This window comes from Buteo buteo, chromosome 4, assembly GCF_964188355.1.
Source record: "Buteo buteo chromosome 4, bButBut1.hap1.1, whole genome shotgun sequence".
Taxonomy (NCBI): domain Eukaryota; kingdom Metazoa; phylum Chordata; class Aves; order Accipitriformes; family Accipitridae; genus Buteo; species Buteo buteo.
In genome coordinates this window covers 6,371,751-6,396,083 of record NC_134174.1, presented here as the reverse complement: position 1 = coordinate 6,396,083, position 24,333 = coordinate 6,371,751, and the positions used below count along the sequence as shown (strand labels likewise).

General features: G+C 40.3%; 1 protein-coding gene across 3 annotated transcripts in view; it reads right to left on the bottom strand.

The window, feature by feature from the left end:
- The window catches only part of CELF2 (CUGBP Elav-like family member 2), a 374,910-nt gene that overhangs the window by 259,804 nt on the left and 90,773 nt on the right, over window positions 1-24,333 (bottom strand). Inside the window, exon 1 of one of the 3 annotated variants that reach the window (XM_075024684.1) lies at window positions 69-996. The exons of 1 other annotated variant lie outside the window; for it this stretch is intronic. In XM_075024684.1, coding sequence (XP_074880785.1) covers window positions 69-175 — 107 coding nt within the window. In that variant the 5' untranslated portion in view covers window positions 176-996. Of the gene's footprint in view, window positions 1-68; window positions 997-24,333 lie in introns of those variants that run through there. One more of the 3 variants, XM_075024685.1, reaches the window with a different exon arrangement.

Sequence of the window (24,333 nt, the reverse complement as noted above, 5' to 3'; positions counted from 1 at the left end):
GCACGGTTATAGTTGCAGCGGGCCCAGGCAACTCGAAAGCACGCGTTAAAACAAAGGAGACAACATACCTTAAAAGCAGCTCCTCATTTCTCATAGTAACAGCGGATTTGGGACAGCGCATGCTTTCTGCACCGATATTCTCAACAAAAGCCAGTTCAGAAGTGCGCTCAAACATCAATGCCACAGTAGCTACTCACTAATGGCTACTCTTTCTCTCTTTCTCTCTCTAGTCAGACGCTGAGTGGTGGAGCAAAGGGGCCCCTGCAGATTCACTAAGCAGAAATAATCCTCTCTGACAAGTTATGTTGTCTGGGCATATTTTACATTAATGCACTGTGCTGCCTATAGGGGTCTTGTTTGCGTTCACTCTAGCCTAGCTGGTGTTAGCTCCCTTAATTACCATCCAAAAAAAAAAATTAGCAACATCCCCCCACCCCTCCCTACAAAAAAAAAAAATAAAAAAAATCTATAACTGAAAGAAAAGGGGGGGAAAATCTATGGGCGAATGGGGGAAGGCTTTCCCTCTCTGGAAGGATGCATGCTTGATACAGATCTTTTGTTTGCCCTGCAAACTCAGTGAATACAGTGGCAAACAGATGCTGTGGCTCATGAGGCTTGTGCACTTTAAGGGAATTGGGTTAGAGGCTCTTTCTGGGGCTCTGGAGTCGCAGCTGGAGCTCTTGCTCTCTCCCTCCTTCCCTTCCCTGTTCAAGGCTGAGTGCCTTTATGGGACCTGCCAGCTCACATCAGAGAGACTGGGGAGCATTAATGCAGGCACCTGGGGATCTTCTTCAAGTTTTCAGTTTTTCTTGGCAATTTTAACCCCTCCAAAACACAAATCCAAACCCCCTCCAATTTTAACCCCTCCAAAACAACTCAGTTACCAAGTAACTGAGTTTGCTTTAACCCGTAGCCTTACACTTGGCTTTGGCAGAGTTCTCACAGATGGGAAAGGGTGTTGCATTATTCAATGATTTACTCACTTCCTATGTATGAAAGGAACTATAGTGTGACACTGATTTCAGGGAAACAGCCTCTTTGGCCCTACTTGGGAGATCGCCATGTAATTTGTAGAAACAGGTTGTGGTCTTCCCAGTTGCCAAGGTAGTCAAAGAGAGGTTTATTTTCACATCTTGGTTTCAACTTCTGCTGGATAAATCTTTAAACCATGCAGCTACTTTGGAGGCAGGAGGATAGTTGGGGGTTTTGGTGTTTTTGTTGTTTTTTTTTTTTTATTAAATCTACATCAGATACTTGAGTAGGTGCTTATTTAGTAGACTGAAAAAGTCAACAAGACCGTGATGCTTTTTTCAGTCAAAGGCTTCTCTGCACCACTGGGGCTGTAAAATGCATCTTAAAAATGACTGTCATTTCCTCTGAGGTCCTGTTAACATAAGAAATGCAAAACTCAATAAACACGAATCGCCCCAAATCGGCAACTAGTCAAAAAGCCCAGGAGAAGTCAAATACACTGAATTAGAAATAGATCTGGACCTCAAAACTTGAATTCAAACTTCCATAGACTTCTGGCTATGTCTGTGGTTGGTCTGAACCTCTTTTCCTACATTATATATTACTGCCTTAAAAGATACTGCTACAATATCCTGACGCAGTGCTACCGCTTCTAATTCCTTAATGGAAGTTGGCATTTAGGGACTTGATCTTTTTGGTAAACTTGAGTCTGGGAATGAAGGCAAAGAGGGAGCAGTCACCAGTATAAATATACTTAGAGCAAGATCTTGCCTTTCTGATACCAGCTGTAAACTTCTATTAAGGTCATAAATTGTTTGTAACAGAAACGATCCTTTTGTTCTACACTTCTTATTGAGCACTGCGAGACCTTGGAATTAGTTTCAGTCATTCTGATATAATATTTGTCAAATGACCAAAAGACAAGTTAAAAAACAAACCGAGGCATAATCTATTTTTAATGAGGTAGAGGGAAAGAGCTGAAGATGGTAGTTTAGGAAACATGGATATCATGAAGGACTGCAAGTCAAGAGAAGACAGGTTTCAATTTGCGTCCCTTTTCATCTACAAAAAATGACTGGGATTCTAGTTGCTCTTGTAATAAAAAATAATAAATCATTTTAATGATTAGCAATTCAAACCAATTCCATGTTAAAATGTCATGCTCCAAGGTCAACTGAGACAACATAGCTTGTACTTCATGCTAAAAATATCTGAACAGTCATGGAAGGCGGCCAGGAAAATATTCAACCAACATGACAAATCCCATACCTCCTGCCCCAAATACTAAATCCATTACTACCATTTCAGGCACGGCCACCAGCACTCCAGATTCCTCCTCTTTCACTGTTCACCTCCAAATGACTTGTGCCCAGCATAACTCACCGTGACGCCTGGGCTGCTCCAGACCAGTCTCGTGCTCGTGAGACTGATGTATGAGAAGAAGCAAATACCAAAGTACGCCTCAGAATATACAGCTGAACGGGAAGTGTCGAACAGTCTGATAAACTGCTACAGTTTTCCAAAAATATGGCAAGGATCAGCATCTTAAGACACTACCAGCTGAGGGAACAAAGCTTTCTTTTCAGGCTGGAGTAGAATGGCTCACACAGAGCCCTTTGGTGGGGAATCAATGGGCTTCTGTTGGGCGGCTCCACACAGTTGCAAGTTCTTGATCGTTTCTGTACTTAGAAAGAAGGCAAAGCAGCAGCAATAGGAAATAAAGTGAAGTATTATGGAGGGACTCATCTATGGCCAAAGGAATAAATAAAGAAAAAGAAAATAAAATCCACAAAGCGGTAACACAAACAGACAAAAAGAACCTACGCTTTCTATCACACATAATGAAACATCTGACAGAACAACATCTGCAGAGGGATCACAGCTGCTGAGGATGAGAGGGAATATGAGTATTATTTTTCAATTGTAAGATATCCTAAGCAGGAGTGCCTTTAAAATAATATGGCTAAAGGGAAGATTAAACCAGATGCACAGGGCTATCTGGCTTCTTTCAAGATGAAAGTCCAGCTGTGGAGTTTGAATTCAACATTTAACATGAAATAGATTGTAGATTCATAACCAATACGTATATATTGCAGAACGTTCTGCGCAAATTACATACAGTAGAAATTTAATAGTTTTGTTGCCCTGTATTTAATGTAAACGTAAGCTTTCTACGTCTGGCCTACAAGTTTGCTAAACTAATTATGTGATGTTGCAAATCCTTGAAAGGCCACGGCAGTACCAATTGTTTACAGAGGCAAAACGATCAAAAATTCTGTGGCAAACCAGTAACAATGAGTAATTCATATCAATTAAAAATATGCCTTCTGCTCTCTACTTCTACTTCAGGTTGTTCTTTGACCATTCCATTTGTTTATGGTATTTTAAAAATATTCAGAAGCCCAAAATGCAATGGCATTTTGCTACACTAAACAAGCAATACTACCAGCTAAGCAATGAAGTACATTTCCCAACAGAGAAATGGTGGACAAGTGTCCAGGACAACAGCCCAAAAATCATGAGTGCAATCATGAGAGGAGTAGAAAGCCCTGATTTATTTTCCCATTTTACCACGCATCCCCGTGTCAGATCTTATGCAAGCCAATTAACCTCTTGCTCACATCTCCATCTTTAAAATGGAAAACCCCAATAAACTCCAGAGCAGTGTGGCAATAATGCAGAACACTAAAGCTGTATAAAACAGTATATTATTGTGAGTCGCACAAACATTTAAAATGCATCTTCTCCTCACAAGAGAGACTTGCAGTCTTGATTATCTGCTGTTCTGTGCAGTTATTTAGGCTCAAATCACATTTGTTTTGTATAGGTGTGAAAAGCTACTCTTTAATCTGATAGCATTTTACTGTTTTAGACTGCTAAATCCCACCTTTGAAGTTGAGCAATTAGTCTAAGCTAGTCATCTAGGGTTTCTCTATTGTCACCGAGGAGAGATTAGTTATACTAAAGAGCATTACCATCTCTCTCCATTGACTACAAAGGGATTAGGTCCCTAACTTTTAGATACATATATTAGGTAAGTTGAATCCCACCTGTGTGCCTAAAGCGTAGGTGAGAAAGCCCATGTTTCTGTTCCAGCATCGCCAGCGCATGTCCCTGGGCTCCACACCACTGCCAGCGCTCTGGGCACGCTGCGACCACTGTGCAAGTGCAGCTCAGACACCTTGAGCACGTCTGGCACTTCCAAATGTAGCTGTCACCTGCCTGCAGGACATCTACAGCAATCACGTTGTAGCTAGGCAAGACTACCAGGTCTGACGTGGACCTATATATTACACCTATGCAAAGTTTGAAGAAGAAAGGCAATTGGCTTCTACTTCAGAAATGGAGCATGTGGAGCCTTTCCAGAATGCTTTGAGAAAGCAGAGAGTTCATTTAGGTATCTCCTCCTAAAATCTCCTAGAAAAAGGAGCAACTCATTGCCTGCAGCTCTTATGTTATTAGAAATTGTGGAACAGGAGACAGGTGTTGCTAGAACTAGAGTATTTTGGACCACTTCACTGGTGAATGTGAATAGCAAGAAATGGGCTATAACTCAAAAAGCTGTATCTCATTAGGCTTTACCTCTGCTCTTATTGAGGTTTTTGTTAATTTTTATCTAGAACAAATTATTGCATATTTGCCTCTGTTGTCTCTGTTGATTTATTTTTTGTTTAGACAGCCTTTAAGATAGCTGTAGGTGGGAGATCAAATTTGGTCCCGAACTCCAACAACCTGACATCTAAGATACTACTTTTATCAGGAGAGCAGTAACCTTGTGGTATTAGACTGTCCTGCATTTATTATTTGTATTAGGCATGTACATGCAGGTGGAGAAGTTTCTGTACAGGCTATGAAAACACGAGACACAGTGACACAGTTCCTCACCAGTAAGTATCTTAATACAATTTCATGGTAAAACCATATCGATCAGCTGTAGAGGCAGTGGCATGTGTGCAGACCATGCCGTCCTCAGGACAGATACTAACTCTGTATGTGTTGTGTGCGTTCATCATACCCACAGTACCCGCGGGTGTCATCTTTGTGCACAGGAGAAGGAAAATTATTTTCAACCTCCTGCAGTAGAGATGCAGCAAATCATAGTTTTTTGGTTTAAGCAGGCAACAAAAACAGTCTAACATTTGGCAACGCCTCCTTTTGTCTGTTTTGGTAGATCTTTTAGATTAAATGCCTAGCTTTCCTAGCTGAGTCATGGGGGTAGTAATTACTTACAGACCTATGGGTCAGTCTGGATGATGCAAAAGGTCTTTGCTAGCCTTACTTTTTCACCTGGGAGCATCCAAGGAGCATCATGAAAATTAAATAGTGCAGACAGAAAACACAGAAGTACAAAATGTTGCATAAGTGCTGAAGATTAATATTTGGGCAGTAGGGGAATAAAAAGTTTCATATTCAAAATATACAGCATGACTGGTATCCACTACTTCTCCCTGTCAGAAGAGGTGTGCGCTGCCTCCCTCTAGCATTCGACAGCGCTGACTCTGCATCTCAGCATCTGGAAGACAGAGGCACCAGAAGGAACAACACCCTCCTGTTTACTTAAAAGATGTGCTCTGGTGCTTCCCCCACCTCGACAGGGAAGGGGCAAAAACTGCAGCTTGTGCAAATCACAAATTCTAACACATAAACACAGATCAGTGTGTTTTTTAAAGACGATACATCACTCGAAACAACTCACAACTGGCCAGGTTGTGATTACAGACGTGGCTACTCTACAAAGCAAATAATTTCTTTGGAAAGATCTACATGTCATAAGAACATCTGGCCTATAACTAAAGGGAAGGAGGAGAAAGCTGATCAAAAGAGCAAAGAGAAACAGACGAGGCAACAGAGCACTAGATCTGAGAGAAAGAGAGAGAAAAGAAGGGAGAGAGAGAACAAACACAGCTGGTTATAGAAGCGTTTATTTTCTGCTTTAATTTAAAGTCTATTTAAGGTATAAGTAGAATCTGCTCTGTCTAAACAGGAATATCTTTATTTTACACTTGTAGTAATGCCAAGATCATCACTTTTAGATGTGCCGCGTGGAATACCAAAGACCTCGTGTTCCTGTGAGCCACAATCTAAAGAAAGTGAACTTGTACAATATATACAAATGAATAAAGTGTGTATATTAACACACATGAATGAACATGAAAAATGTTAATAATTACAGATGAGAATTTAATGGCTACACATCCTCCTAAGTTAAAATTAGAAATAGAACCACATCTAACTGTTCTATCGAGCCTATTTTAAAATGATCTTATGGCGCTCTATGCAGAAGGTTCATTTCACACATCCATGAAGTGTATCCAACACTAGGGATGAATGTGGATGTTTAAAAACAAGATACCACCAGAGAAAGTGATGTTCAGCAGAAACTCATGTACAAGTGAAACTGAGGAAGGAGTTTAATTTCTAGTATCTGGGATCCAGATGAGTGGACACATCTACCAAGAGAATCTTTGACAATGAATGTGATGTGTAAGTGGACTTTACTCCTGCACTATCCAACATGAAATATAGGCTTATTGGAGCAATTCATCATTCATTGAATTGCCTGAAAAGTAGGTAATATGGCATTGTCCTGTATGGAAAGGAAACAAACTGAAAGTTGTATAATTCAAATTAGAGGAAGTGATCTTTGGTTGCAAATACTGGTTGAGAACTCTTGATTCATTATCTGATAATAGCCAGACTTTGAAGGAAGGAGTATTTACAGAATATATATTTCCTTTTACATATGCTGTGAAGGGAAGGAAGTGGATCAATTTATATACAGTTGTCATAAAAATAAAACTAATAACTACAAAATAATTTTTAGGATTTTATAAATTAATTAGCACCAACACTTGTTTCAGCAGCTTTTACCCTTCCTAATTAATTCTATTGTGTGATAGGAAAAAAAAAAAATCACATCACTTTTTTAATACTTTAAACTCCCTACCTAACATTTTTTATCTAAAGGATGCTCTTCCTCTCTCTCTTCCTTTTCTTTTTGGTCTTTAAAAATCTATTAGCATTGATTAAAAAGAAATAGCTGGGGTATAAATCTTCAGTTAGATTTACTACACAATACATTTTTCTTTGACCTTTCTCATGTCATCTGACACTTGACAATTTTGTGCAAGATGTTAAAAAATTACTGGGGATTTTTGGTGATTCTAGTGCCCAAATTCACAGAGTTTTGTAGGGCCTCTGGTTCAGAGTTAGGATGTTGATTTGTGGGGAGGAAGAAATAAATCATATCCTGTGAAAACACCCAGAAGATGGACTCATTTGAAAACCTTTGATGAAAAATCTGGCCAAACCGAGGCGCTAGGCTAAGGGATTCCTTAAAATGTCAGACCACAAGTTTTTGAAGAGAAAGTTATCTTTATCAACGATCTGGATGAGGGGATCGAGTGCACCCTCAGCAAGTTTGCAGACAACACTAAGCTGGGCAGGAGGGTTAATCTGCTGGAGGGTAGGAAGGGTCTACAGAGGGATCTGGACAGGCTGGGTCAATGGGCTGAGGCCGATTGTATGAGGTTCAACGAGGCCGAGTGCCGGGTCCTGCGCTTCGGTCACAACAACCCCATGCAACGCTACAGGCTTGGGGAAGAGTGGCTGGAAAGCTGCCCGGTGGAAAAGGACCTGGGGGTGTTGGTCGACAGCCGGCTGAATATGAGCCAGCAGTGTGCCCAGGTGGCCAAGAAGGCCAAAGACATCCTGGCCTGCATCAGAAATAGTGTGGCCAGCAGGAGCAGGGAAGCGATCGTCCCCCTGTACTGGGCACTGGTGAGGCCGCACCTCGAGTCCTGGGTTCAGTTTTGGGCCCCTCACCACAAGAAAGACATTTTGCTACTGGAGCGTGTCCAGAGAAGGGCAACCAAGTTGGTGAGGGGCCTGGAGCACAAGTCCTGTGAGGAGCGGCTGAGGGAACTGGGGTTGTTTAGTCTGGAGAAAAGGAAGCTCAGAGAAGACCTTATCACTCCCTACAACTACCTGAAAGGAGGGTGTGGTGAGGTGGGCGCTGGTCTCTTCTATCAAGTAACTAGTGATAGGATGAGAGGAAGTGGCCTCAAGTTGCACCAGGGGAGGTTTAGATTGGACATTAGGAACAATTTCTTCACTGACAGGGTTGTCAAGCATTGGAACAGGCTGCCCAGGAAAGTGGTGGAGTCACCATCCCTGGAGGTATTTAAAAGTCATGTAGATGTGGTGCTTACGGACATCGTTTAGTGGTGGACTTGTTAGTGTTAGGTTAATGGTTGGGCTCGATGATCTTGAAGGTCTTTTCCAACCTAAATGATTCTATGATTCCAAGTTCAACTTTGCTTTTATTAACCTGTCATGTGACTTAAAAATTAAATATTCCTTTTTTTTAATAGTGAGCTAAGTAGGGAAAATATTGCTTAAGGATATCTTGGCAAGGCAGAGTGTCAAGAAACCAAAATCTTACTGAAGCATGGATGCAGCATAAGAAGTAGGGTAAGTCCACTTCCAAATAGCTTTTTGCCATGGCAGGTAGACCGTTCCCACTAGCTTGAATGTTTTAGTGGATGATGTAAGCATATCCTAAGCCACAGGGGAGGAAGGCTCGAGCAAAACTAAGCTATCTGATAAGGATATGAAGCCAGTTTGTGAACAAACTGGATCCTAATTCTTAGTCCCAAAGTGACTGCACTTTGCCTGACCAAACTCTTTGTATAACCAGTTCCTTCAGACATGCTTTGGCCTGATTAATGCCACTTAACTTTGGGCACCTAACAGGGAAGCCCAAAAGCATAATCAGCTTTGGCTTCCAATTCAATTCCACTTCAACCTACCATGGATCTCCCTTTGACTAGGCAAGAAGCATAGGTGAACTAGGGTCAACCTCAGCATCTCGGTTAAGCATAAATAACTGGATGAGATGTCTCCATGTCTACTTTGTCCACAAATCCTGTTTCCAGAATATTTAGGCAATGGGTGCAGACCTGGCAATGGAATCCTCTCTTGAAATGGGCTATGCAATGCTGCCCCCAGCTCTTTCTAACCCTGGTATAACAAAGAAGTATGCGGACTACAGATGTACACATGGCAGCTCCAAGGTGCCTTGAGATTATCCTCTGAAAAAAAAAAAACAAACCCAACAGGAAACAAAAGAGACTCACTTTCAGACACCTTCCATGCCACAGAACTGATAAATTCTTTTCATTCAAAGAAAAAGGCATAAGAACAGCCATATACATTTATCTACCCCCTTACCATGGCCAAACACCACCAGACTCCTCAGCATCTCATTTCCCATAACCAGATGCTCAGATACCACTTGTCAAAAACGATTTCTGTGTCTCCAGCAGTGGATTTCTCACAACACATACCATGTTGCTAGCACCAAAGGCTCACGGAGCCGCAGGAGACTTTGTGAAATGAAATGGCAGCTGAGGGAAAGGCTGGAGGGCCAAAGGGGTGCATAAGGAAATGAGTCATTTGCCTAAATTCCTCCCACTTCAGAGCTCAGTAAGGTAATACTGTGGAGCTGCAGAGAGATCTGTGCTTTTGGGATATCTGTCTGTGTTCTTGAATCATTTGGCACAATGCGTGGTCAGCGCACACAGCCGTGTGGGACCCCATCCATGTTCATCCAGACACATCCCTTCAGCGTTAGCAGTGCGTTCGAGGCTTCAGCAAAACCTGCGCTCTGATCTTTACAAGTGCCAAGAAGTCTGTTAAAGCGTTTACATATTGCAACATTAAATGCTTGGTAAATTGCCACATCATTTTGTGCTTTCAGTGCTCCCAAATCCACATCATTCATCTTTCTTCTGCAAGGCCAAACCCTGAAGAACTTGCTGAATGCACTTAACTCCAAATTAACACCCTGTAAAAACAGTTCCTCCCTTCTTCTTATATGCTGTTATATGTAAAATCTACACCCAAAGTTAATTTCTTGCTGACCTTGTGCTGATTAATGCAAATTAAATTACATGCTAATTGCCCCAAATGGTTTGCATGCAGCCCAGAAATCAGTTCTTTTTGCTGGTGGTAAAACACGTTTGTGATTTTTTACACAATGGTTACATTAAGTCATTGTTAGTCTTGCAGCATCTTCAAAAATCATATGGTTTTGTAGCACCTTTTAGAAAGCAAGAAAAAATAACCTAAAAAAGCATTATTAAGTTCTGATCCAGTCTTGCAGAAACCTTACTTCTACCTCGTGGGAGGAATTTTATGGCTCGTTCAGAGCTCAAGCTCCAAGATGCATTTTACAAAACCTTGAGCCAGTTTTGTTAAACCCGTCACTCCCTAATCCCCTTGTGCTTGTCAGCAGAGTACACAGGCACTTGATTTTGGACGTCTGATTTGATAAGGGGTGGGGGAAGAAGGGAGGGAAACAGGGACTGCTATTTTAGATAGATCCTACAATATTCTTGCAATTCAAGAGAGAACAAGGCATTATTTCAAACAGTGATACTGGGCAGATAAGCTCTTAGAAAGGGGCTGTGTATTGTGTTCCAGGATATCGGGGTTGTTTTTTGGCACCGAGTCTGAATCCCAGTCATCAGACGTGATATATGATGGGTTGCTGGGGCTCTGGTTGGCAATTGGCATGGGGATCAAATGCAACAGCAGGTAGTGCTTAGCTCTTCAGCAGTCCCTGGAGTGGCTGACATTTGCAGTACAAATGCATTTTGCATTTATATCTAGCAGCGGGCATAAAATTTGATTTATGTCATGAGGAAGCTAGGGAGAAAAAGAACCTCAAATGTGGTGTTCTCCAAGAGAACAGTGGTTTCTTCTTCACAGGCTCTGCTGCACTAAGTAGTCACACTCAACTCCATAGTTTATCCCAAAGTAGGTAAACAAGATTATGCCCATTTTATAGAAGAAGTGGCGACACAGAAAACTTAAGTGAATTGCCAAAATTTACATATTCAGCATGAGGCAGAGCTAAAAACAGATTTTGCTGAGAGAAGAGCAATGCACTCAGGTATTACTCCCACCTGAGCACTCAAGTCTAGAGAGGATTTAAGTCCTTTCTGCCCCATTCACGGACAATAGATGCCCAGACCATAAAGGCACACACCAGCTACTCCACATGCTCCCAGCCACACAAAACATCCTCACCCTGACAATAAAACATGAGACCTGGCAGCAAACAGCCCAACTGCCACAATACCAAAGGCTATAAACATTAGACCACAGAAAGGACAAGGGAGGCTGAAGACACAGGCCGTTGTCGTTCCTATTCCAGTCATCCAAAGACTGATGAAGTAGCATGAACTGATAAAAAGATGACACATATATATGGTAAGCCTTAACTGACCTGATGCCCAGGAAATGTTCAGTTGTTTGGTTTTTTTTATAGTCTTTTCCATTATTGTTCCACTCTTGATGCTATTTCTCCCTTTCTTCCCTAATACCCATGTCCCTGTTTGGCCTGATTTTGGTAGCAGACCTCCTTTCTTAGATATTCTTGACTTTGACTTCTACTACAAGCTGAGGCTGCCAAAATCCCAGTCCCCCTGCCCTAGAGATAGTACAATTCACTCGGTTTTAACGATGAGTTCAAAGTCAGTGTTTAGGAAGCTTAATAACCAACACCTGAGCACGCAAATCTCCTCAATTCAGAGACAAAAGTGTGACCACCACCACCAAGAGCTCTGCTCCACACCACCAACCCTAAGGGGTCTGTGCTCTTGAGTAATAAAAGTGTTCCCCCTCCAAAGTCTCTCCTGAGCAGAGATTGTCGTGTCACACTCTGTTAAATTATGTGTGATGGGTCTGTCGTTAGGATTACTCTCTAGAAGAGACAGCTTGGAGGCTGCCAGATTCATTAAACATCTTCAGTGGGACTTCATGGGGGCCTTTCACTTACCCTGAACAAACAACAAACACACCCTTTGTGCTCAAGAACAAAGGGAGTTTTTGCACTTTTGTTTGATGTCAGTCACAACTGGAGATTAAAGCTTCTGCTCTGTGGATTTCAAAGTTGTCCCCCCCCCTCCAAAGCTGCTCCTCTCACTGTTTGCTAGGCACTTCAAAAAGGTTTACAGCTAAAAAACCCCAAACAGAACAATATTAATAACAATCAGCTTCAGAAACGCTACGTATTTTTGGCATTTAAATGCATTTCACTCGTAGATATGACTGAGGAAACGAAGTGCAGGAGTAACATATGCAGGAATTGTATTTTTCTTAATCACTTTGCATCACGGACTGGAAAACTGGACTTGCAAACAGGAATTTCTGTGTTAAGATTGAAGCACGGTTAGCTCTGACCCACTGAAAAAAGATGTAGCCCAACTAAATCTGGATTTGGGGAACAACAGTTTCTGTTTTCCTAGAAAAGGATGCAAATGGGGGAGCTTGTATTAAGCCCCCACAAAAAACAAGTCGTGGCTTTTCTTGCAGTCTCCATGCTCTGATGTGAGTGAGAAATGGATGTTCGCTGGTATATACTACAGATTGCTGGATTTTGGATGCTTTTTCTGAAATCTGTAGTATATACCAGTGAACACCCATCTTTCAGAAAAGGCACCCAAAACTCAGCAGGATAATGTCTAGGGGAAGGTTACACCTCTTGTCATCTCAGGGACAACTCAACACACATTCTCTTGTAACAGGGCACCCTAGCAGAGTCCACCACCCTCACATGTCACTTCAGGATATCTAAAGGGAAACAAGGTGAACTGCTATAAAAGCTGTAAAAACAAGAACAGGCATTGTCTGATTCAGGAAAGAAATGAGCCACCATCAGGAAATCAAAAGAGCTCTCTGGAACGTCGCAAGGAGCACCCAAACTTAATGCTTCGATTGTATGGGAACCTCTTTCTCTCCTCTGATCCATAGGGTCTAATAATTTAAAGTCTCATCTGTAAGGCAGAAGTTAGCAACCACCTCTCCTCTCAGAACAGCCTGACTTGATTACGTGTAGCAGTTTGATCCAGCCCAACTCTTCCCAACCTGTGAAGACAGGTTTTTGCTTTGCTGGACTGGCCCTCTCCACACCTCCAGCTACAGAAGTCAATTACAGAGAAAACAGAATATAAACTAAACGAAGGGTCACATTCTGCTACCTAAATCCTTCAGTGCTGTCAAAAGATGGATGGAACCACTCTGAATATAAAAGTCTTCCCCTTCAGCTGAGATGTCAAACATCAGATGGCAGAACAGGAAGGTGAGAAGGAGCCACAGGAGTGAGTGACTGATGGAAAATGCCTTTCAAAGCAAAGGACTAAGTGTTTCTACAGTTTACTTGTGCAAGAATGTGAACATTTTAGTGTTGCTGGATGTAAATTCTCTTTGGATGGCTGCATGAGTCTAAATTTATGTTTCTTGTAATTCTTCCGTAATCCATCAGTAAGGAAAAAATGCCTCTGTTTCCACCTAAAAGAATAGATTTTATGAAACATGATTTTTTTTTTCTCAATTCATCTTTCTATACTGCATTTGAGCTAGGTGCCTGTTTACTCTTCTAGATCTTCCTCATATTGACACCACACACCCCATATATTTATTTCTTAGGCAGTTGAGCTATATGACTTGGTATACGCTTTTAACCAGATGCCAGAGCATGGCTGAAGGGACAGCATATAGAAATGTGTGCAGCGATTTAAAATGTGCCGAACCAGAGGTTAACAGAAGCACACGTGTGGATTTGATTTCTCATCTAAAGCCCTTTCTGTTCCAGTCATGTTTAGAAGTGTTGAAACTGTCAACAAATTGATATTTGGAACTTCTTCCAGGGCCTCACGCAGCTTTTACGTAACTCTTTCAAGAAATACCATAGGAAGTTTTATAAACCCAAGCAATTGCTTGCCAGTTCTTGCAGTGGTCCATCTGATGGCACCCAAGTATCTCATTTAAAGCATCTGGGTTGTCTGATGATGCTATAGAAAGAACAGGCTACAAAACATATTTCAAGTTCTTCATGTTTGGCCAGTTAAGAGAAGACTGTAAATTTAATAGTTACTCAGAGGCCCACCTTGCCACACTTGCTTAGTAGTTCCAGTATGAAATGATCTAATTATTGCAAGCAGCAGTAAACATGGTTAAATCCTCAATTTTGTGTCAGCATACTCTCCTTTGGACATAAATTATGCAGAAAGCCTCACCAAAAGTTATGTGCTAATGTGGATTGGTAGCACAATGCTTTAATGCACAGCAGTCCCATCATTAATATTAGGTTTGCTTTAAATAATGAAACAAAAATAAAAATGTTTCCCAGAGGACACAAACCATAAAGATGTAAAGTCGTAGTGTGGGCAAGAAAACAAGTTGTGTAGTTCAGAGCATCTTCATAAGCATTAAGCAAACAGCCGGGGAAGTACTCAAGGGGTTTCTATTCCACAGGAGCTTTCCCAGTCACTTCTTCTGTGTAGCTTAATATTAGAGTTGATCGTGTTGAAGTTCATTGTTACAGTCTAAGGCAGTGTTACAATATGCAGATCACTCATGCGCTGCAGATTTCTTACCGTACCAAAATGTCTTCATCTCCTTATTTCCAGTTCATAAAGCTACACCGGGAGAGAGAGAGGGAAGGATCCTACTTACAAATGGTACCATTTCCCCAGAGCAGCTGTTACAGGTATGGCACTAGGAAATGTGCCTAAACCCAAGTTGCCCACTGGTGGCAATCCAGGGAAGACAGATGGCAAGTGGAAGAAAGGCATGAGAACACATACTGCGAGGGTCGTATCCTGACAAAGCCAGGATGCACCCAGGGAGAGCAGAGAGATCTGGTAGAAAGGAAACGCTCTGTGACCCTACCATTTAAATGCTTGCTGGGGTGGAAGTACAGTAGTGCCAGTAGAGACATTTTGCAAGAAGTAGTTTTCCAGCACCATGTATGATTTCCCTCATTGGCTTCATCAGCTCTCATTGCTTCTACCCCACTGCACCGCTAACCCACGAGCATAGGATACTCACACAGAATAGATGAAAGCTGGCACCCAAAAATCAAGTTCTGTGTATCACCAACGCTTCGGTCGCCTTCAAGGTTGGCCAGGTGACTCTCCCTCTAGGCTGAAATGCCTATGGCTAGAGGGCATCCAACTGCTCTCTGCTTTATCAGCTCTCGGGGCTGAAAAAAATAACTTGCTATGTTTAAGTGCCTGGATGGAGGCACAGTGCAAGGAAATACATAGACAACAGCACAGCACGGAAAGTCTAGTTCGTGGCCTTAGTGCCAGTCAGAATAAAAGACGTCCTATGCTTTTCCAGAGCCTGAAATTCATACACCACGAGTCAGTTGAAGAAGTCAAAGGGTTCTGGCCTCGAGGAAAGGGTTATCTAACATTTTATAATAGTAAAGAATCTATTCCATATTCTGCCCAGCACAGTTCAACTTCACTTCACTGCAAAGTTCTTTGAAGCCCTTGACCTCTACTTTCTGAAACAGAAGAAGAGTAGGAAAACATGTGTTCAAAACAGATTATGATATGCAGCGGCTCCCAGGAAATTCTCTATGCAGCACCAGTAGATCAAATTATTTTCATTATATCATTTGGTCACAAAGAATAGTGACATAATTAGGGAGCTAAATAGCAACAGTTTCCTTCTGGTAAATTTGCTGTAGCTAATTTTGTTAATAAGACTGATAATTGTTTTACGCTCATTCAATATGTTAAGTTTACCTAATACTAAAACCAATCAGAACCTTTAAATTAATTTTTGTTTCATTTCTAAAGGAATCAATGTCATTATTAATCATAAAAGGAGTGCCGAGTCAGAGGATGATAAATCTCCTTTGGGCTTATTTGACTTTCATATTTATGGTTTGGATAAGGTTATTATGAAGGAATTTTCAAGAAATGATTGAGGAGGAAAGAGAGGAGAGTGAGCTAGGAAATACTATGCTTGAATGCTGTGCTACTATCGACTTCAGGAGAATGTATGCAAACAGTTTGATTTCTTTAAGTTCTGCAGACTTAAACATGGCAAAAGTGTTCAAAATAAAACAAACTGCTCAGACTGCCAGGCTACAGAGCCCTAAGATGTACAATTTTCAGATCAATATGTTCAAGAGTGGATTTACAAGAAAACAGGAGAGGAGATCTGGGGCATAGAACTGACAGAATTTTGCATGCCTGGCACTGGTGGTTTTGCTTTTAAAGCATTAGAAAGAAACATTTGCTCAGACTACAGTTGCCTTTGTTGCTTTTCTAGCTTCACTGCAAAAAACTTACAACGCAGCAGCTATTTTAGCTACACTTCGACAACTCAATATATGGTAATGCAGTGAAACACCCTAGATAAAAGTGTCCAATTTTCACAAAGCCAGTGTTGCCCACATCGCTTTTACATGCTTTGACAGGATAAGGTCAATGCCCATTGGCTGTGCAAGGAATGGAGAATGTCATCGGTGTTGCTATTGTCATAGTAATGTTCCGACTCAGCTTTGGGAGGTGGCAGTCCTTGGTCATCGTGCCGAGGAGCTGCAGGCTCACACGCTCACCGTTAACTCTGTGTCTTAAAAGACAGGACAAACAGTGCTTTCAGTTTAACTACTATACTTTACTGTTGTCCAGAAAGGTAAAACACATGGTTATTTTATGCTGAGATGTTAGTAATCAGGGTTTTTTTCCAAGAACTTACCATGCCTTCTGCTGAAGAGGTTTTTAATAAAACCTGAAAGCCAAACATGCTTGAATCTGGATCTGAATTCTGCCTGTATCATCCTTCGGTTATTAAAGTAATCTCCCAAACTTTGAGATCCATGAAGTGTGCAGCAAATTTCTTTCTGTATCCATCCCACCTGACCACTGTACCCACAGAAACAAATCAAGAAAACCCAGACATCCTCTCAACACAGGCCGCTACAAGTGCCCACCATCAAACACCACATAAATGTTTTTTGAACATATATGATGGAACACATTTCACTGATAAAATACACAAAATGTCAATGATTAAAACAGAAATAACTTCAACATGAGTCTTACAAAGGCATCCTTTGTCTTTCCTTGTATCTTTTAAGAGACAAACCTATCAAAGGAAAATGTTATGATAATGTATTACCATGCTGAGTTAATTGTCAATTGCAAGTTACTTAAGCGTACTTTAATGATATGTTTAAAGCCTTATTTTCAACTCTAATAGCTATTAATGGTAGGAAGAGAAAATGAAACCAATTTTCCCTAACTTAAAGTGGAGCTCTATTAAGTATAAGTGAACAAAATCCTAAATATAACAAATTCTTTAGGTATTTCAGCTAATGGGAACCCACACTGTCCATATTTCAGTCTAGCTACATACTACTTTCCAGGCAACACTTATATAAGATCATGCAGTATCAAGTATGTCAGTGTTAGAGAAATTGGATTCAGTTCTTCAAATGGTATGAAATCATTCCCAAAGACTGAGATGGCTGAACTGAGGGAGAATGACTTTTCCAGAAGATTAATTCAGTATGAAAACCCAAGGAGACATTAAACCTGGTTTTCAATGATTCCTTTCTCCACAGATGGAGAACAGTGTTTTGTAGACAGTTGACCCTATGGACACAAAGCCAAATACAGCTTAAAAATTCCTAATAGCATTCAAAACATCTACATTTAAGCTCAAGAAAATATTTTTGGGTGCCAGAAATTCCATCCCCAAATAATTTCCATTTACTTCAATTGCTCTACTACACTCTTCAACATATATATCTGCCCCCTCTCCATCTAGATGAATGGATTTTGTCAGTCTTGTGTGATTTAAAAGAATACTATAGTCTTGAACCATCTGTTGTCCTGTAAGTCAAGCAATATGATCAATTTAAAACAGAAAATTCATTAACCTATCTGGTACCTTCTGTCCTGGCGATGACATGAGTGTGAACAACTAATTGCAAGGTGCTTGCATGTTATTCCAGAAAAGACCTTCTTTCCTAACTCATAAAGCAAAATAAATAAGATTGAATCTTTTATGGGAAACAGCACAGATGACAGCGTGACATCTTCCACGCTCTCCCATGCTGGTCTTTTAAACCTGATAATTTTATTAAGGTATTTAAGTGTCAAATAATTTCATAATAAAACGCACAGAGAAAATTGTTAGTAATGTGAAAATCGGCCCTTGTCAGTCATTACAGGTTCAGTAACTTTCCTTTGCATGACCAAAAAAAAAAAAAAAATCTGTACTTTCATTACTGATTTGCTTCTTGCATTAGCACTTCTGAAACAGGCCTATGAAACCTAATTCCTTCCTATTCCATTTTCATTAAGAAAAAAAATTGCATATCATCTTCTCTACCTTGCAAGCAAGGTACTCATTAGGAAAAGCTGTTTCACTCAATCATCAGGTTTCAATATGCTTAAATTAAGCTACTCCTAAATCTTACAACTATATACTTTACTTCAGCAAAGTCACTCGAAAGAGGGTGATTTTTAATGCCAGAGATGCTGCAGTGTTAAATCTCTTTTGTGACTATTCTGTTGTGCAAGATCCCAGAAATGGGGTACGAACCTGCCAAATGTCAATGCATGTTCTTGTTTATGGATTTTTAAGGCTAATTTTTTTTTTTTTCTTTCATGGCATTTAAAAGCAACCTTCATAGAGCATCAGATAAGCTTCATAAGCAAATGTCTCTACATCTACACATCTGAAAGAACATATGTTTAGTTGTTTGTTGCCGCCCTCTAAAAAAACAACATAAATGGAAACCTATGGTAGAGTCACTCTCTTATTTTTCCATAAAACTTCCAAAAAGAAGGTAAACTCTCCCGAACTTGAACAATCCTACCCCGTGCATGTGTAATGGCACGTGCTGGAAGCAATGGTGCCTGGATGAAACAGTAAATAATGAATGTGACTGCTAGAAGTAGGGACATATCCATGGTTTTGTTCTTGGGAATAGGACTCTTGTGCTGACTATTCTCATGTAACAGAAGACAACATTTACGGCATATATATACTCCCAGTATTCATTCAGGTGAATGGAGTAGATAGTAGTCAAGCACAAGACTTCCAGCATTAGCTCCTAAATTGCTCTCCACTTTGTAAGGAAGGTCTCACCTGAGCAAGAATTTGCAACTTGGATGTTCATGTTAAAAATCTGGTGGTTTTGTTAACCAAGCTTTCCAGGTCCACTTGGACTCTCATTGGGGTGAGGCTGCAAAAAAAATGGGCCAAAACTCAAATGCCCCTTCCCATGGGAGCCTTTAGTAAAAGGAGAGTGATTTATATAATCTCAAGAGAAAGCAGCATTCCCACTCACTAGTGTTATTACCTTTAAGCCCTTGCCAAAAAAGCTGCAGCTTTTCACTTGTGGAGTGAAAGAACAGAAGAGAGGAAGGAAGAAATTTTATGCTATGTAAACAAATACTCGACCTGAAGGGGAATAAAAAAAGCACCAAAACTGCAGTCAAATATTTACACTTGTGAAGATTCAGGCAAAACATCAAATCAAGCTGTACTGTTAAGAGCCCCGTTCTCTTCCTCTCTATTCTTTCTTCTTTGCTTCCTCTGTATGTGCTCTTCTGCTGCTCCTCTCTGCATCGAGAGCTGCAGCTACAAATAAAGATCATCCACAAAACCACAGAGATGGAGCTGGTGGCTGGCTGGCTGGGGACCCAAAAATGATCAAGGATCATCCTTGTTGAATGGGCTACACCAGCTGTGCTGAACCCTCTGTGAAATCCATTCATGCTCCTAAAAACATCCAAAATTTTGGGGATCCTAGGTTGTTTTGGGTTTTTTTTTCCTGCCTGCATGTTTTATAATGTGATGTAAGTATTTGGGAAGCCTCATCATTCCTTCAAATACTTTGTAAGATCTGATTTTTTTGTTGAATTTTGTTTTGTGTGGAAAATTAAGTCCCAAATCTTTGGAGATACATCAGATTGCATTTCAACTAGACATTTATTGCAGAAAAGGTCTGGAAAGAAGATGCCCCAAATACTACAAAGTCTTCTTAAGCTCATTTTATATGGCATCTGTGTGTCTTATAATCACAGTAACACAAACACTTCCCTGCCTGAGTTTGTGTCTACCACTTAACTTCATAGTAATTGCTCCTCATCTGGGGAAAAAAAATGAAGCAAACAACATGATATTACTATTATTTTAACTCAAAGGCACTAAAATCAATATTTCTTGATAAGAGTATCAAACAATTCTTGACGGAGAGTTATACTCTCCTTGACCAAACCAGCAGCATTATTTTAGAATTGCCAAAAGAATTTGTTCTGGATGTGTTTTGGAGAAATAAAAGTGTAAACAAGTATTTTCAGTTGTTTTCCATCACAGTCTATTTATTTTCCTTATCACAGCTACTTTTAAAAACGTCACCAAATAATTAAAACTCTCAAAAGAATATATTTAGAAGATTGTCACATAAGAAGATGACATCTTACAGAAAGGGACTTCTCTGTATATTCAGCTAATTGGTAGTTTCCATACCACCAAGTATCTCTGTGTGTTTTATTCTGAAACAAAAACTAATTTTGTAATAAGCAGCTAGGGCTAGAAATGAGTTTCAGTGGGTCACACTTAATCCCTTTTCATCTCTCACCAAATCAATCACTTGCTTCAAAAAATACTTAATTGCCAAAACAAAACAATTAGCAATATCAAACAAAGCATTTTCTTTCCACACTCTCCCTCTGGTTCATCAACATTCATCCTCCTGCCTCACAGATTTTCAGATGCTCTGACCGTCCACTCCTGTTAAAGATCAATGAAAGCGACAATCACTCGGAAGATCTGAAAAATCAGGCCCAATTGGGCAGCCCTAATTAGTGGATACTTCTGAAATATTGGGCGTTTCAAAAGAGTTGCACAGGAACCATGTGCTGCACAGTTGCCACACTTAAAAAAAAAAATTTCTTACTTTTTATTTTTTAGTAAAGGAGAAACAACAGCTTTATCCACACTAGATAAGTTAGGGATGAAATGGCTATCAGAATGCTGCTCTGGATAGAAGAGCTGCAGACTATACTGATCTATTTTTTTGTAACATAATAGATGGGATTTTCCATAGAGCCCCAACAGGCAGAAAAGTAAAAAGGGACCAGTGACACCAGCTGCCCTACACGGCGCACACATGTGTTCACAGCGGATATTTTGCCTGATCCACGTTGCCTGGCCCCGATCTGAATCCTTCCCCCGCAGCATCCTCAGATGCACCTGCGGCAGGAGCAGCTGGTAGCTCAACACCCCAGATTTCTCTTTGCAGAGCTGAATAGCTTGCAAGAAGAAAGGGAGGCCACCTTCCCTCCTCCATCTGCAGTAGGGACGAGGTTACTGCATTTTATTTCACATTGCCTTGAATAAACTCACTCCTAGGAAGGGCACCAGCAAAATTTGGGGGTTGCATGGGCAAACTCCTGAGCTCAAGCTTTCCTAAGAGCGTTGCAAAGCAGAAACCCCTTTTCAGCGCTGAGATATATTATATATGGGCCTTGTTCCCACTCACACGCATATTCCCTTTATGTTGCAGACATGGTACGCAGGGAACTGAAGATAGGTGTAAATTCTTTCCTACAGCTGCTTTATATTCCAGAGAGACATAAAAAGATGTTAATGTAAAAGATAATCACCCTTCTCATTCCCACACTCCTGTGTGCATTATGTGAACAACCTCCTGAGAAAAATGTCTTCTGGATGCTTTACGTGTTGATCAGGTTTACTCTTACCACAAAGCAGCTTTACACCAGTGTCAGTGATTTTCTTGGATAGATTAGTTTTATTCTTGTAGCCCCCATTGGCCCTATTCATGCACAAGGATCACCTCAAAGACCAAAGGGCCTACAATCTTCCTTAATTATATCAGTATAAATGAGATCAGAATTTGGTTCTGTTGCTTCATTTCCCAGCACACAGTTAGTGTCACTTTAGGTAACTTTTCAAACAAGTGATTCTTCTGCAATGAAACTCAATGGACTTATTTAAGTTCAATAGATTTTAATATTATACTTTCAAGAAAGGAACAAGTATTTTTTCTTCTGATGTGTTTTATTTTGTGGTAAATGGGCTGCCACACATCAATTACAGCAATGTGATCAATGCAATCTTTTCACGTTCTCTGGAAAAAAAAACCCCAACTGAACAAACATCTCCCTCCCTGAAAGCTCAGTTCCTCAACACAAACCCCTGAATTTATGTTCCCCCAATTATTCAAAGCTTATCCAGGTCTCCAGAGACTTCACTATCCATGAAACCTAAGGGAAATTATACAGTGATTGACTTCATAGTTATTGCAATTTGACATTGTGCTTTTCAACCTCCAGGGTCTCAATTCTTACTTGAATTACACAGATTAAGTATAATGGCACTAATGAAATCACTGTCAGTTTATAGAGGTGTAAAACTGAGAACAGATTCTGCCCCAAAACTTAACCAGTACAAAGACATGACCCTATCAGTGGAGGCTGAGCCTCTTTTGTACACTATTGTTATTTGGTAGACTAAATTGCTTTCAAATTGCACAAACTCCTGTTTTAATTTTACTCATTTAGATGGATATAAATATTTAGCCTGTAAAGAGAGATTTGTATCATTAAATATTCTCCGATTGCTTAAAATGAGATTGAGAAGGAGCATTAGATCTTTTGAAGTTATTCTTAAATGAAATAAGAACAATACATGTAATGCATCATCACACCTGATGGTTTATATAATGCAGCTACTCGTTACTTCAGATTTTCATGAAGTTAAAGAAAAAAAACCCAGTCAGTCTCCCCTTTTTACTACCCACCTTAATTGCTTAATACTTTCAATAGTCATTCCCTAGATCTTCTCATTCCTACCTGTAGCAACGAGGAGCAAGGCAGCCTGTATTAATCTCATTCAGGCATCGCTTACTGCCACTTATATAATTGCATTCTAGACAAGCGAAAGGGTTTTGGAGTCTCAAAGTCATCAATATCTCATTTTTATCTGTGCTCCAGACATGAGGAGCATCACTATGCAGGGCTAAGAATAAAACCAGCATTAGAAATAACAATTTGGCCTTTGGTCTGTTACAAACCTTTCTCCACTGCAAGGTCTGATTTTCGCTATAATTCTAAAAATAGGTCCCTGAAGCATGAACCCCAATTAGATAGCTGCAAAAAAAGTCCAGCTCACTACAGAATAGCTACTGCAGATTATTGCAGGTAGTTTAGGAGTAAGTCCAGCACCAAGAGAGTGCAATGCCAGCATAATCACAGCTGGATTTGTTCATTACATCCCTCTCTGCATTCTGATGAAAATGACACAATAAAGTTCATAGAACTATCAAAAAACTTAATACTTTAAAAACTAGAAAACGAGGGAGCAGTCCCACGTATTGTGACTGACTCAGTAAAGTCTTACTTTCCCCTGCTGCATGTTGACTTCTCTCACTGTGTTTTACTCCCCAGGCTTTGATCCTGACAGCATCTCTCAGAACCAGGCTCCCTAATTTTACCAGATGTGTGCATACATTCATCTTCATACTGTTGATAAATTACATGACTGTTGTCGGAATCCAGTCTTAGATCTGCGACTTCTTTGTAGGGCAGGTTCATATTATAATCATGCAAAGCACCACAGAAGCAGTGTTTTGAAGAAAGAGATTTTAATAATTGATTCTATGTAAGTCCCCTACATCACTTGTAAAATCAGTGTATTAATTAGCGCTGTTTGTGGCAGTTTTACAGGAACAACAGCTTTCTCTCCCTGGCCCCCCCTGTTACCATGTGCACTAGTAGGAAAGCCTCACGCCTCTGCCCATCCCTCTCTCCTGTGACTGCACCCCCAGAGCAGCTAACAACTTTGTTTTAGAAAACCACAGCACTGGAAAAGCAATCCAATGAAATTTCAATGCTCAACTAATAATTGGTAAAGATTTACCAGGGTTTAGTCATATTCTTCTTATGCCTACACCCGCATCTCTCCCCAAGACACTAAGGCACCTGGAAGACACTGTTACAATATAAACTGGTTAATAGCTAAATAAAAAATAGCTTTTATTAACTGTCATTTCAGAAGGATACCATTTCAGCTGCAAGGACCCTTATGTTTATGAACAAACTACAAAACCCTGAAACGATTTATGTTTATTTATGTCCAGAAGTTGCTATAAATAAAAAAAATTACTTCTAAAACATAACACTGCAACTGCTTTTCTCCAGCAGCCTTCAAAAATCCCCAGCATTTTAATTGAAGATGCTTTTTTGTTTGTTTTTGGGTGGTTTTTTTAAGCTGTATATACAATTATCTCTGTAGAGTGGCACAAATGCAAGAGAAATTGAAGGCAAAATGTTTGCTCAGTTCAAACAACATCACATGATGCTACATTCAGGATGGCATGCCTTTGAAAAGGCACCGTCAAAAATCTGAAGGCTTCAGTATATTCTTCATCTAATATCTGTTTTGGATAGGACTTACAAAAGACACTCTGCGCTTTGATCGGGGAGTTATATTTAGAAAGGACTACATGAG